Genomic DNA, 13,793 nt, shown 5'->3' with positions numbered 1-13,793 from the left:
CAGGCAGAGAGGTACAGATTATGTTTGCAAACAAGCACAAAACAGCATGCAAGTTTATTCAAACACATACAGATGTATGTGTTCAAATCAGAGTTACCAAGTTGGAGGCATCTACAGGGGCTTAAGAGGTGTTCCGGCATGCAAGCAAACACTTATCTACAGACAATGATAGCTACTTGATTGATCCAAATTCGGACTCTGATTTGGAAAGATGAGAGCAGTCCAGGAGTAAGACCCAAACTTCCATGTACCTCGGAGGCTTGGATTTGTATTTTCTCAATCTCCAGCTCTAGTCTCTCCCTCTCCATGGAGAGCTCTGAGACCAGGTTGCGGTAATCTACATTGTTGCGCTCACTGGCCTGCAGGTCCAGATCCAGGGCAGTAATCTGGGAGGAGAGCTCATCGTCACATTCCTGTTTCAGTCTCAGGAGTTCCTCTTTATCGTGTCGTGCTGCCCTTAGTTCCTCCTCCAGCCTCAGCCTCTCTTTTGTCTGAGTTTCTGTCATCTCCTTCAGCCTTTGAAGCTCAACTCCATTCTCATTCAGTGCCTTGCTTTTCTCCTCTACGGTTCTGTAAAGACCCTCATTCCTGAGGTTTGCCTCTTTCACTCTGGCCTGCTCCTGAAGGACTTGTTGCTGCATGGCTTTCAGCTCTGAGCTCAGTTGCGTCACCTGCTCTGCAGAGGTCTTGTTTTGTCCCAAGCTTCTCTCTAGCTCCTCCTGTAACCTAAGACGTTCTTCTTCACCTCTCTTTTCCAATGTGCTGGCTTGGTCTTGGTTCTGGCGTAGTGTTGTAATGGTGCTTGTGTACTCTGTTATGACTAATCTGGTCTTTTCCAGCTCTGTCTCTACCTGCCGTCTTCTGGCCACTTCCTCTTGGTTAGCCTTCCTCAGATGTTCCATTTGGCTCTCCAGTCCATCTCTCACAGCCTGAAGGTCCTTCATGCGTCCCTGTAACCTGCTCATGTTCTGTTCTACTCTGCTTCTCTCCCTGCCCTCCCTGTCCAGCTCCAAACGCAGCTTCTGAAGCTCTTCCTTGCACTCGCCCAGCTGGGTTGCAGCCACTGATGAACTTGTTAGCTTCACCTGCAGTTGGGCCAAAGTCTTTTCCATCACATCCTGACCCTCTTCTATGGTCCTCCTCCTGCGGGTCTCCTCTTCTAGACTGTGTGTGACATATGCCAGCTCCTCCCTTTTCTCCTGCAGACTCTTCATGACTTCAGCAATCTCCTCTCTATACTGTCTGCTTTCTTCATCTCTCTCCCTCATCAGCACTTCCACTTGACTTTCTAGTTCCCTCCTCCTGCGCCCTTCCTCTGTGATGACAGCCCGCTGACTGCCAGCTTCTTCCTCCGCCCTCTTCCTTTGCTCCTCAGCCTCATTGCTATGCATCCTGAGCCTCCTGAGCTCCTCCTCCAGGTTCCTCCTCTCTGCCACTATCCTGTCATACTGCATCTGGAGATCAGCTGTGTCCTCCTCCCTCTGGGCTGCCAGCCTCTGGATGTCTGTGCGGCTGACTTGGATCTGGGATTCGTAGCTGAGCTTTAAGTTATTAATCTCCATACTGCATTGACTTCTTACCTTTGACATCTCCCTCTGCAGCTCCTTCACCCTGTCCGCTTCCTCAGCCAGCTGCCGCCGCAGCTGTTCTATCTCATGGTCCTTATTTGCCACACTCTTCTCCAACTCCACCTTGGACCAGCTGACTGTCTCCAGCTCCTTCTGCCTCTTCCTCACCACCGACTCATACTCCTCCTGCTGCTGAGTATAGCGCTCCTCTGCCAGCCTCCTCTTCCTTTTTTCTTCCTCAAGTAAGTAGTTGAGACGTGTCACCTGATCGCTGAGGTCTGCCAGCTGGCTCTGAGTGCTGTCTAGGCTCTCCTTGGTGGCATTGCACTGAATCACTGTATTTTGTTTAACCTCCTCCATCGACAGCAGCTGGTCCTGCGACAGGGAAAGCTGCAGCTGGTAGCGGGCAACAGTCTCTTCCAGAGATTTGTTCTTGGTGTTGCAGTCTTGGACGTCCTCCCTCAGTGCCCGAAGTTCTTCCTCTAACAGGTCGATCCTGGTGTTACGAATCTGAAAACAAAGATGAACATTCGATGTATTTGTTTAATAAAAACACAGCACTTAACCACAGTGTACTTCAGTTATTGGTTTGAATGAGTTAAACTGATTCATGGAATCACACAACGTCTAAAGAATATTCTTTGTTTCTTTAAACCTACATTATTGTTTTTTGGGGGGGTGGGGGGGGTGGGGGGCAACTGGGACAACAACAAACTGTGCAACACAATGGGGCCATATTATGATATTATGATCTTATCAGCACCAGGCTGATAAGATGTTAACTGGCCTCCATCAACTTCTGGGAAACATATTTGGGTCTTCAGCTTCTAAATGTTTCACTGTCTTCAGCAACTAGTTCCTAACTTTGTCTGTCTGCCATTTGGTGCTGGGCATGAAGTGTGCAGTGGGTTGCCATAGCTTTTTAGCTGAAGAGCCGCCTGCTGCAGCTGGAGATCGGGATGATGTGAGTGGTGACAGTGAAGTAGACAAAACAGACAATGGAAATTTCAACACTAGAAGGTGTTTCCTTAACACAAATTTGCCCCTTCAATTCAATTTAAAACTAACTTAGTCTAATAATTTATACATGAGAGACAATGTAAATGTAATTTTTGCCAAACTGTTGTTTTTTTCCATAGTCCCTGGGCAAGAACAAACAAGCAAGCACAAATATTCAAAGAGCTACAAAAGTACAGCGTCAGCACCTTGAGCTCCTCCATGTTTTTGAGCAGGTCTCCCAGGAATCTGTAGTAGTCATTGGACTGGGTAAGCAACTCCATGTAACGGGTTTGCAGTTGTACAGCCTGAGACAAACACACAGCAAACTCAAGGGTTAACTCTCTTAACTTCACTGATTCACAGAAATTTCACCATAAAATCCCCTCTAACATCCAAAAATAAAAGCACAGAAAATGTTCTCGGATACAGCCTCAAGGCCCTTCAGTGCTTTCACAAAGGACAACATTTTCAGTTTGGTTTCCTTACCTCCTCGTTAAGATCCATTGATGGTGACCTCAGCATTGTCCTCTTGATGGGGATGTTGAGTAAAGTCTCTAAACCAGAGGTGTAAGCAGCAAGGTCTGTCTCATAGTCCTGTAAAACAAACAGTCATGAAGTGAATTCTTTAGGTGAGTTTAAAGTCTGTGCATCTGCCCCATGTAGGCTTCCTTACCTTAATAGAATTCACACAGGCCTCACTGTCCTTCAGCACACTTTCTACTGTCTCCCTCTTCAATTTGATTTCTGAATTCAGGGCCTTGAGAACACAATAATATGAAGATATCAGATGTCTGACGACACACATGGGCATCGACCCTCAACACTGTATGTGAGTTAACGGATAACAATAAAGGGCTTAACAGGAGACCTTCTGGTTGCTAATATGGTCTTTCAGTGCTTCGATGGAGTCTATCTTGGTGGCCTGCAGGACGTCTTGTTTCTTCCGCGTGGCATCGATCCAGTCAATGAGGGAGGTGCTGGTGTGCTTGTAGCGCTGCAGCTGAGGCTGATAGACCTGCAAATCCTGGAGTCTGAGCGAGAAAACGAGAAAGAATTCAAAATAAAGCAGCATCTTCATCCATCTTCCCTTTCACACAAAGCTCTAATCTGGTGATGGCTGGTGTAAAAGAGCTGTCCTGCATGTCCCGTTTTAATTGTTGAATCTCTAAAATGTCAAGAAACAATGAAAAATGGTCCTCAGAGATTCACTCACAGAGTCAGCAGTCCAAAATCCAAACGTACTCATAATTCATAGAACAACAGCAACAAAGAGCAGCCTGGTGCCAGTGAATGTTTTGCATCTTTGTTTGATAAACTCTTGTCCAGCCAATCGTTTAATCAGTTAATCCACTAACAGAGTAAGCAATGGCCGTGTCTAGTTGAGCAGTTTGCTCCGGGCAAGCTTGAGCCCTGTCTTCTGTCTGTGAACAGCTTCGGGTCCTTGGTTTTGGAGTAAGTCAGTTGCTCTGGAGTAAGTCAGTTGTTCAAAAACAGAGAGAGAGACACACACACCTGGTGTCAATCTGTCCATGGATTCGTCTCCAGCGGTCTGACAGCAGCCCCACCTGCTCAGTGTATTTGGACAGCATCATGTCACACCTGTGGAAGGCTCCGCCCACCTGGCCGTTCCAGTGGCTCGCCTTGGCCAACTCGGCCTCCATGGAGGCCAGAACGTCCTTCTTCTGATCCAGCTCTGCTTTAACGTTCTACACACCAACATCACACAGGAGAAAGCAGTCAAAGGATCAGGGAAAAGCTTTCTCACACCAGTTTTCTAATTCAAGCCGATGGGTGAGCACCGAGCTATGTACTAATAAGCACTGGTATTCTGTCCAGCTGCAGCCTGCCATGAGACTCAGTGGTGCAGAAGAAAAGGCTGCAAAAACTCACAAGCGAATCTTCAAACCAGTTGACAACAACTTCAGTGTCTTACCAAAAGAACTGCAGTGACTGTTGCAAGAAATGTATGAAAAAACACTGGAGTCTGTTGTATAAAATACCTTCAGGGTCAACATGTACTCCTCCACTTCACTGGGCGACAGAGAGGTGGTCTCTTTCTCCGTCAGTCTCGCCTCGTGAACTTTCACAAGGTCTTCAGCTCGCGCCACACTCTCCAGCATGTCCCTTAGAGCCCGCAGTCTGATGGGAAGGAACGAATGATGAGGAAGAGGTGGAGGAGACAGCTCAGAAACATGTGATAGAACAGATTTATGTTGCACCATATTTTCTACGTGCACAAGTATGTTTTGCACTGACTTTGTATCGAATCTTGCACGTGCATGTTTAGTGCATGTTGATCACCAGATAACACAAACTCCAGGTGAGACAAGACAGTGAGGAAGATTGGATTTTAACTTGAACAAGCATCGTTTTAAACTTGAAAATGAGAGACATGAGTTTTGTGTACTTGCTACTGGAAGTCGAAGGCACTTATTCCTCTGAAGGATTTTAATAGTAGTGACAATCTTCACAAGTTTATTAGTCACAGTGCATCATCATCATCATCATCATCATCATCATCATCATAGTGTCAGGTCTTTCATACTAATAACCAAAGTTTAAAGACAACGGCTTGTTTGCGAAGGTTTACCGCTGCAGGTAAGCTGATGAGCTGCTCTCCAGACTTCCCAGCCTTTGGTTGATGATTCCAACCTCACTGCGGAGGAACTGGGCTTTATCTGAATCGTTCATTTCCTCCAGCTCCTTCAAAATACGCTCCCTCAAGCGTAAGTACTCCTCACGCAATGAGTCGACGTCATGCTGCACGGTCTGCAGGGAAACGTGCAGGAAAATAAACAGGTGAATAAAGTTACTGCAATGATGGAGTATTTAGATTAGTTTTCTACACTCTGGCGGTCTGTTTTCCTTCTATCTACCTCCAGCTGAGTGATCTTGAAGCGACAGTCGTGCACGCCATCGTCTCCGAGGCAGATGTGAACGTGCTGACTCAGAGTGTCCTCAATGCCCTCCAGCCTCAGTCTGAGCGCATGCAGCTCAGACAAGCTGCGGGAGGATGACGAGTACACCACCACCTTCTTCTTCACCGGCTCCTTCTTAGTTTTCACCACTTTCCGTCTTTCCTCTTCGATCCTCCTGGCCTCCTCTTCGACGGCAGCTTGTTGCTGTTGCTGCTGTATTATAATCAGCTGGTGGCGTTGCTCAGCTGCTTGCTGTACTTCTATCTGTTCCTGTTGTGCAACTGTGAGTAGACACAAGATTTGGTTTTTTTTTTTAGAATTGGTGAAGGAAAAATTTCAAATTCACTGGTCGCATAGATGGACTGAGACACGATTTGCTGTATTTAGTCTATTTTAAGGACTTTATTTTTAAAATAGACCAGAGCACAAGTGAAAAAACTACAAAAACATGGAAAACTACAAATTTCTCCAGCATTTCTGCTGATTACTGAGGTTAGGAGGAGTTTAATCTGAATCCTGAGCAGTACTGTAGATCTTGTGTAATACTGACTGTAAGTTGGCAGCTGCACCACCAGCTGGTCATAGTGGGTCTGGGCTCCATTGAACTGGTTCTCAATGGACCTCTTGTCCTCGTCACCAAACATCTGGGAGCCTTGGCTGCTCACTTTGAAGTCCTGGAAGTGAGTCTCCAGGCTCTTGATAATTTGTCGGTATTCCTCAGGACGCATCTGGGCCAGCTGAAGACAAACACACAGACAAAATGTTTGACTTCAGTCTAAATCAGACACCTTTACTAAAAGTGGGAGGTACGTGACTGCACTCCATTCAAAATAATAACAATTTAGAGCTGGAGATTCGCAGAGGTTCACAGTGCTGCTTGGATGCTTTTAAGTAAACAACAAAATAATTACTGAAAATGACTGAAAGGAGAGTTCAGAAGATGTTGCCAACTTCACCTATGTTTAAACAGTTTGAGTTTATTCATCACGTACCATGGAGATGGTGAGGGAGTTGATGCGTTTGATGTCCACGAGACAGTACTGCCAGGCGATGAGACTCTTGACGTTGATGTACAGCTGATTCCAGATGGACAGGATGGCCTCATAGTACTGCTCGTTCCTTTGGGGTAATGCAGAGAAAGAATTTAAACTCAAGGCCTCTCGTGTCTCAGCCAGGAACTGCAGATCGATTCCATGTGTTCGAAAATCATCATCAGGTCTTACTTGCTGGCCAGACTGACGCTGAGGGGGTTGGGAGGAGGTACGATCAGGCACACTGAGGGCACCGACATATCGAGTCCTCCTGGGCCGGTGATGTCCCACTTACTGCGCTGACTGTTGTTCTTCAGGATGGCCTCGTTACCCTTACAGATCACCTTCTGTGGAGCCCAGAGATAATTTTCATCAGTAAACATGTCAAGGAAACAGAATCAAATTTTTTAAAAAATAGTTAATGTGGACATTTCAAACACAAAGGGAAGCTCTTGCTCCCAAAGGTTTAACAGTGTGTATCTTAGCCTGTGGTTCAGATCAGAAAACTGACCTGGTCTTGTTTGAAGTCACACAGGGCTTTGACGACGATGGGGCTGCCGCTCTTCTCTTCGGGGTTTCTGGGTTTCAGTCTCACGATGTTCTTGGAGCTGTTGACCAGGTGCTGAACCTGCCTCTTGTTCTCCATAATCTTCTCCTTCTCCCACTGGAGGCAAACAAGATTAATGATAACAATTACAAACTGTAGCAGGTCTTTTGCTTATAAAACAGAAACAAGGAAAAATCCAATTAGACACACAACAAAAGAAGTGTTTGCTCTACTCAGAGTCAGACGATCGAGGAACCTAAGCTTAGTTTCAGTACTTTCACACCCTTTGGTAAAGCCCAGCTGATCTGTTACAGCTGTTGTACCTCCAGTCCCTTGAGGAGCTCCAGCAGGTTGTCCAGCGAGCTGTTCTTATCACAGGTGAACTTCTTTCGGACCGTTTCATGTTCCCTCTGCAGGGTGCTGTAGGTCTCATTGGCCTCCTTGAAGAACTGTTGAGAAATACATAATTGACAAACCTGATTAATTGCTGATGGTAATTCTGAAGGAGTTTGCCATTACATGTAACATCCCTTTAATTACACACGGAAGCGCAGATAACTTATCAGTCCGCTCCTCACCAGGTGTTTCCAAGTGGTTTTATTGTGTCATAAAGATAATCAGATTGCGTTCGCTGAAGAGGTTAAGTAAACTTGTCACAACTTTTTACGGAGTAGGAACAGACTTTGAATACTGCTTTGAGCAATCAAGTTGGGGTGTCAGGGTGAAGGGCGGAGTGGATGAAAATATTAGCAGAAAAGGCCAGAGTTTGAACATCCATCTAGTTTATACTGCAGACATGAAAGCAGATATGGTTGTACTGTAAATCGAGCCTTGATATTCTGTGAGATTTCCTGACTGCATAGCGAGGCTTAAACAGAACTGAACAGAACTCTGGAGGTGTCATTGTTCCATAGGGATTATATTGTGTAATCAATATTTACCTCACAATGATGTGCTAAAGCACAGCGGCTGTCGACAGCCAGTATGTTTTGTCATGTTTACCTGGTTGTAAGCTGCATTCTCCTTCAGATGAACATCAATGCACTTGGTGATCTGAAGCAGCCAACTCCACTGAGTCTGCAGAGTGTCCCTGTAGGCCTGAAAGGACGCACAAATACAGAAAACAAAAGAGAAAGATAAAATATAAGACTCCCACACTTCCCACACATACATGTAAGTACTGTGATGAATGCATCGGCCCACACCTCAATCTTGTCTGAAGCCGGATGGTCGCTCTTCAGGAGGGTATCCACTTTGGCTTTGAGTTTATTCAGGTCCTTCTCTTTGACCTCCAAGGCACTCATCAGTTTCTGTTACGTAAAAAGAGGGTTTAGTAATCGCAGGGGACACAAAAACCTCAGGATGCAGCTGGAGAAACGCTCTGTGGCTTCGCTCTAAGTGGGTGACTGACTGCAGCTGCCAAAATCCAATCTACCACAGATGATTGCTCCCTTATGAGATGCAAATTAACTTCATAAAAAGACTCACAGGATAGCCAACAATGCTAATCGACTAGAAAGAAGCTCAGAGAAACTGATATTAAAAATGGATTTTTGTGTCCTCCAGGTGTCAAGATGAACCCAGTTCTGCCCAGATTCTCACTGAACCTTTGAGTCATGTATGTTGGACTCACTGAGTAGCTCTCCTGCTTCCGTGGGATGTACTGGTCGATGTTCTTGTCTCCCCAGTCAAACATGAGCTCCTCCTCCTCCCTGTCGTTCACCCACATGATCTCTTTGGACATTTCCTGGATGATCTGCTGGAGCTCTTGCAGCTGCTGGATCCGACCAAACGACATTTTCTGGCACGGGAGGAGAAGAAGAAGCGAGTTTAAGTACATGACCAACAATTCAACTCAAGCAATGATGAACTGACAGGGTTTTTTACCTGCAAACTGTCCCATTCTCGGTCCAGAGCGTGAAGAGCTCCTTTGTCTCCTTTCTTAATCTGCAAAAAGAGAATGTGGCTCTCAAGATCATAAAAATACAGAAAGACATCTTCATTTTATCCCTAAACACATAACAAACACCCTTAAACCAGCGTATTGTAGGGAGGAGATACTGTGCACTCCCTGTTGTTTACAGATTATTGGTTCAGATTTTTTTTCTTCCCAGCGTTCATTAGCGTGAACCCACCAGCTCGTCTCTGGCTCGGTCCACCTCGAGGCTCCTCTGGATGGAGCTGTGAAACTTCTGGTGGCTGATGAGCTGCTGCTCGATGGCTGCAGGATCGTCTCCCCACTGAGCTGTTTCAATGAGCCGCTGAAACAGCAAACATGAAGGGGGTGTTTTACTGCAGCAACCGCACAGCTGAAAGACACGCTGAACTTTTAGACGCACTCATGCGCTCTCAGAAACACACATTTCCAGCTCAGATTTGCACTTAACGTCACCAGCAGGTGGTGGCAGAGAAACAAGTTGGATCAGGACTTCTTTGCCTGCGAACATCTCAGGAATGTAACAGAGGAAAACTGGCCGGAGAATCAAAGTCGAAACAAAACCGTCCTTTCACTTCCACGTCCCTGCAGTCCGTTTCTTCTTGTGTGTCCTAGTCAGTGTTCACAAAGTCAGCAGTTCTGCAGATCAGACAAAGCTGCTGCTGCGAGCATCGCCACTTCAGGCCGCTGTGCTTGACCACACACAGCAGAGGAAGGCTTGCATGCCTCAGCTGTGTGAAGGTTTTGTGCACAGCGCTCAGGTATAATGAGATCTGTCAGTCAGTTCGCTGGCACCGTTTACTCTTAAAGTAACACACAATCTTCCCTCTTTTAGCCTACAAAAATGAAACAACGTGCTCCTTATTGCATCTGGTTTTATATCTGGTTTTTAAGTTTTCATTAATGTACATTAAAAAAATTAACACCAATGAGCTATGCGCTATTTAAATATCCAGAAAATATAAAAGACACCACAAAGATTTTTTTTTTCAAAGACTTGAACTTACAACATAAGGAATGAATATATTAGAACATGTTGAAGGAGTGTAGTTTTGTGTGTGTGTGTGTGTGTGCACCTTGTGCTGTGTAATCCACGCCATAGCGTCTTGGAAGCTCCTTCCAGCCTCCTCCCAGCCCCCGGAGCTCCCTCTGGTGCTCCTCCTCCTGTGCATGGTGCCTGTGATGGCCTTGTGGACCCCCTTCAGCTGGTCTTTACAGATCTCCAAACTGCACACAGAAAGGTTAGGATTTAAAAATAAAACAAGGGAAAGCAGAGCAGGAAGAGCGAAAGAGAGATGTCTTCCTCACGTCCTGACTACGTTGTCATTGGGCTGTCCCATCTGCCTCAGGTCCATCGCGCAGCTCTTCAGCTGCTCGATGGTGTCTTTAGACATCGCCATGTAGCGCTCGGCGTCTCCGGGGGCACCGCCCTGCAAGGCACGGACACAACATTCAGACAGGTGAACAAAGCTGCTGTGCAGAGAGAAAAATGCAAAAATAAACCTCTGGTTTTCCTGAGGAAAAAAAATGAATTAAGAAAATAACACAAAAATCTTGCACAAAGCTTTAAGTCTTTGTGTAAGACACTGAGTTCACACAAAGCGTAAGCTCGTTCTTAGCTTTTGTGTTTGTTTCCTATGTGCATGTCGGTGCAACTCAATGTTGTGCAAAAGCTTTGCTGATGTCTTTATCTGTTGTGTTTTTCGGTTGTGACACTGAACCAAACTGTTGTGTTTGTTGCATACGTCAAAAAATGTCCAAATCTCAGAGAAAAACTGAAAAAGACATGATGATATCACAACTTCTGAAAGGAAGCGACGGGACTCAACAATAAGGACAGCTGAGGGCAGGTCAAACACCACGTGGGGCAAGTAAAAATTGACTCTGGGCAAGCAGACTTCTGTCCCACTCAGCCAATGAGGAAAAACCACATCGACGCCGCGTGAGCTGAGTGACATCACATCACTCAGACACGCACGCAAAGAGGCGACACCAGTGAACATAAATCACACAGTGATGGGGTTTGCACTTCTGATGAACTTGGCAGAAAAAGAAAAACTTCTTGAAGAAGTTGCTCAACATGAAGCCGAGGAGGTGTGTGTGTGTGTGCGTGTGTGTGTGTGTGCGTGTGTGTGTGTGTGCGTGTGTGTGTGTGTGCGTGTGCGTGCGCTCATCTAACACTTCTGAGTGACAGCTGAAATGTTACTCCGAGGAGCTTCATTATCAGCCTGCTTCCCCTTTCACGTACTGACACACTAATTAAAGACATACTCGTCGAGTCACTCGGTTCACACAGGCGGCATTTCTGTCATCTTTTTAACTAAAAACGTGCAGAATGAGCTCTGGGCCGTGGAGGAGAAACGATGACTCACAGACTGAAGGGCGTATTCGGCTTTCTTCAGGTACTCCTGGCACTGGTCCTGCAGGATCATGGCCCGCTGGTGGACGGCACTGAGGCTGGAGCCACTGCAGGGGACAGCAGAATAAACTCATCATCATCAGCTTAAGTACACAACCTTCAGCCGCATTATTTCGATGAAACCACCACATTATCGCATTTTCTTTAGGGCCACTAAAATCTAAATCTAGTCAGAAAATGATCATATAAAATTGCGCAGTAAAATTCCTTTGGTTTTTCCTCTTCATGATTCTGTTTATCATTTTGTAATGCCCACAATTTATCTTGCAGTAACCACTGACTGCCACACTAATTTCCTAGAAAGAACTTGTCTGGAAATGTCTTGGAATTTTCCTTTACTTAGGCAACATGAATAGTGACAGTGGGACAGAATTACAGAAGACACCTCTGGTTCTGCACCACAGACTTTGATGTCATTTAAGTTTATAAAGTTTGCTGGTTTTGTCTCACAAGCACGAAGCAATGCGACTGGACTGAATGGACTGTTTGACCCGTCCATCATGGCCGCTGAAGGTGATGACTACATGTTCTTAGTTATCAATTAAATTTGTTTTTACTATAACAATGCTAACTTTTAAAAGCGGCTCTTTTCTGCCTCCACAACCAAAGTTTCACAAGAACTGTGAATGACAGCCTGCCAGCCATGAATGTCAGCCATGTTAACTGTGATTTTTCAGTTTCTGACAGCAAAGTTTAAAGGTTAAAATGATTTTCTGCGTGTCTTGAAACCAGCGCAGACTGGATGTTCACAATTAATTCATGATTCAATCGTGACACCTTCATTATCAACATCATATGCCACCTGAAAGCTGCCTAATATCTACATTTCATAATTATAAACTATGAGTTTTTTCTCAGTTCTGTTTAAAATCAGCAAGTTTCTCGTGAACTCCATCAATGAGGTCATTGATTCGTGCTGTCTGGCATCAGGGAGCAGAATGTGACACCAGGTCGGCTACAGCGAGATGCCGTGTGTGAGCTGAACTCTGTTTAAGCTTCATGAGACAGTTCTGTCAAGTCATGGAGGACAGAAGACGTCAGCGACATGTCTGCCAAAATGAACACACATCACAACAACATGCAGGTCAAAACATCTGCACACTTCTCCTCTTGGCACCAAATTTATCATCAAAGTTGTTGTCCCTCATCAGAGCCTGAGGACAACAAAGTATCAGCCAGCCTGAGCCTTCCTCTCCAGAACTCCAAAGTCCTACACAAAAAGCTGCTAATAAATATCACAAGCTCCATGGCACCAAACAATGAAGGCACGACATGTTTCGACTTGGAGGAACAACACAGTCCTTGATTATGTCTGTGACACCATGGAGGGTCTGAAACGGCCTCGTGTTTCTGGAGTTGGTGAGCGTTAAGCTGCTGCAGCCCTGGAAACTTCACTTCACTGTAAGAGCAATAAATCTAACTGAGCTTTTCGCTCCAGGGAGAGACGCTGCTGTGCCGGGAAGAATTTCTGCAAGAACCCACCAAGCTTAAAGCCACAGTTAAGACTCTGATTAAGGTGCAGCACTGTTTTATTCTCACTGTGCCATTAAGAGTCAGGCAGCGTGACAACTCCTTCAACAAACAGTCTTTGTAAGTTTTGTCACAAAGTGCAGGCAGCCTCACTTCACGTTCACTGCTGACTGATCCCACACCGAATACGGACATAAATGAGTGTTTATCTGTGAGATCAGAGCTGTGGAGTTTGTAGAAAAGTATTTTCTCTTGATCCCTGCAGATTTTACCCCGCATTTGATGAGTAAAGTCGAAGCTTGCCGCCTCAGTGGCTGTTTAGGTCTGCTCAGAGTGTGCAGGGGTGCACTGAATGCTGGGACAAAACAGGCTGTTAGGATTAATATTTAATAGCAGGCAGCTTTTTCAGACCGACATGCATCCTCCGTGCAGGGACGGCAGCTAACATGTCCTCCAGAGACAGGCAACAGGTGGCAGCGAGCAGAGCGCACATTACACAGTCGGCACTGGATGAATTCCTACCTCATTCCGCCTCCCATAGTGCTCATCATCCCACCCGACATGCCGCCAGCCATTCCGCCTAAAGAGGACCGTGAAAAGGTGTACGTGTTGTATCCTTCCATGTAGGGGTCGAATCCATTACCGTCTCCGTGCAGGACTTCGCTCCGTGCGTAATGGTAGCTGCCCGCGCCAGTCAAGTCGCCTTTGGACCCGACCCTGCGGCCCATGTTCAGGGCCTTCTGAGACCCGTACATGCTCATGCTGACTGGCAAACGGCAGCCAAACTCTGTGCGAGCCACCGGACGGAGGAGAAGCGCAGCAGGAAGCTGGTGTCGGTCTCCACCTGTCCGCCTGTCCCCGTCCCTCCGGTGCAGACTGCAGGGGGCGGCTTGGGGAGGATCGTT

At 46.1% G+C, this 13,793-nt stretch overlaps 1 protein-coding gene and 1 long non-coding RNA gene across 4 annotated transcripts in view; one reads left to right on the top strand and one right to left on the bottom strand.

The window, feature by feature from the left end:
• Nucleotides 1-2,075, top strand: part of LOC124061162 — an 11,725-nt gene extending 9,650 nt beyond the window's left edge. For both annotated transcript variants that reach the window (XR_006843690.1, XR_006843691.1), the window contains exons 2-3: nt 1,602-1,810; nt 1,935-2,075. This is a non-coding gene — a long non-coding RNA (uncharacterized LOC124061162). The remainder of the gene's footprint in view (nt 1-1,601; nt 1,811-1,934) is intronic.
• Nucleotides 1-13,793, bottom strand: part of LOC124061157 (desmoplakin-like) — a 21,741-nt gene extending 7,948 nt beyond the window's left edge. The window contains exons 1-23 of one of the 2 annotated variants that reach the window (XM_046392742.1): nt 13,411-13,793; nt 11,372-11,465; nt 10,308-10,429; nt 10,076-10,226; nt 9,199-9,324; nt 8,951-9,010; nt 8,697-8,864; nt 8,269-8,373; nt 8,066-8,161; nt 7,387-7,512; nt 7,028-7,180; nt 6,709-6,863; nt 6,478-6,604; nt 6,036-6,222; nt 5,444-5,766; nt 5,158-5,336; nt 4,568-4,706; nt 4,080-4,273; nt 3,436-3,598; nt 3,241-3,324; nt 3,054-3,161; nt 2,774-2,872; nt 252-2,078 (exon numbers count right to left, since the gene is read on the bottom strand). In XM_046392742.1, the coding sequence (XP_046248698.1) occupies nt 252-2,078; nt 2,774-2,872; nt 3,054-3,161; nt 3,241-3,324; nt 3,436-3,598; nt 4,080-4,273; nt 4,568-4,706; nt 5,158-5,336; nt 5,444-5,766; nt 6,036-6,222; nt 6,478-6,604; nt 6,709-6,863; nt 7,028-7,180; nt 7,387-7,512; nt 8,066-8,161; nt 8,269-8,373; nt 8,697-8,864; nt 8,951-9,010; nt 9,199-9,324; nt 10,076-10,226; nt 10,308-10,429; nt 11,372-11,465; nt 13,411-13,649 (5,025 nt within the window). In that variant the 5' untranslated portion in view covers nt 13,650-13,793. The remainder of the gene's footprint in view (nt 1-251; nt 2,079-2,773; nt 2,873-3,053; nt 3,162-3,240; nt 3,325-3,435; nt 3,599-4,079; nt 4,274-4,567; nt 4,707-5,157; nt 5,337-5,443; nt 5,767-6,035; nt 6,223-6,477; nt 6,605-6,708; nt 6,864-7,027; nt 7,181-7,386; nt 7,513-8,065; nt 8,162-8,268; nt 8,374-8,696; nt 8,865-8,950; nt 9,011-9,198; nt 9,325-10,075; nt 10,227-10,307; nt 10,430-11,371; nt 11,466-13,410) is intronic. The other variant, XM_046392743.1, reaches the window with a different exon arrangement.

The sequence above is a fragment of the Scatophagus argus genome, chromosome 6 (assembly GCF_020382885.2).
Source record: "Scatophagus argus isolate fScaArg1 chromosome 6, fScaArg1.pri, whole genome shotgun sequence".
NCBI lineage: Eukaryota > Metazoa > Chordata > Actinopteri > Scatophagidae > Scatophagus > Scatophagus argus.
The sequence above is the reverse complement of the archived record's forward strand: the minus strand, read 5'-3'. Positions and strand labels throughout refer to the sequence as shown.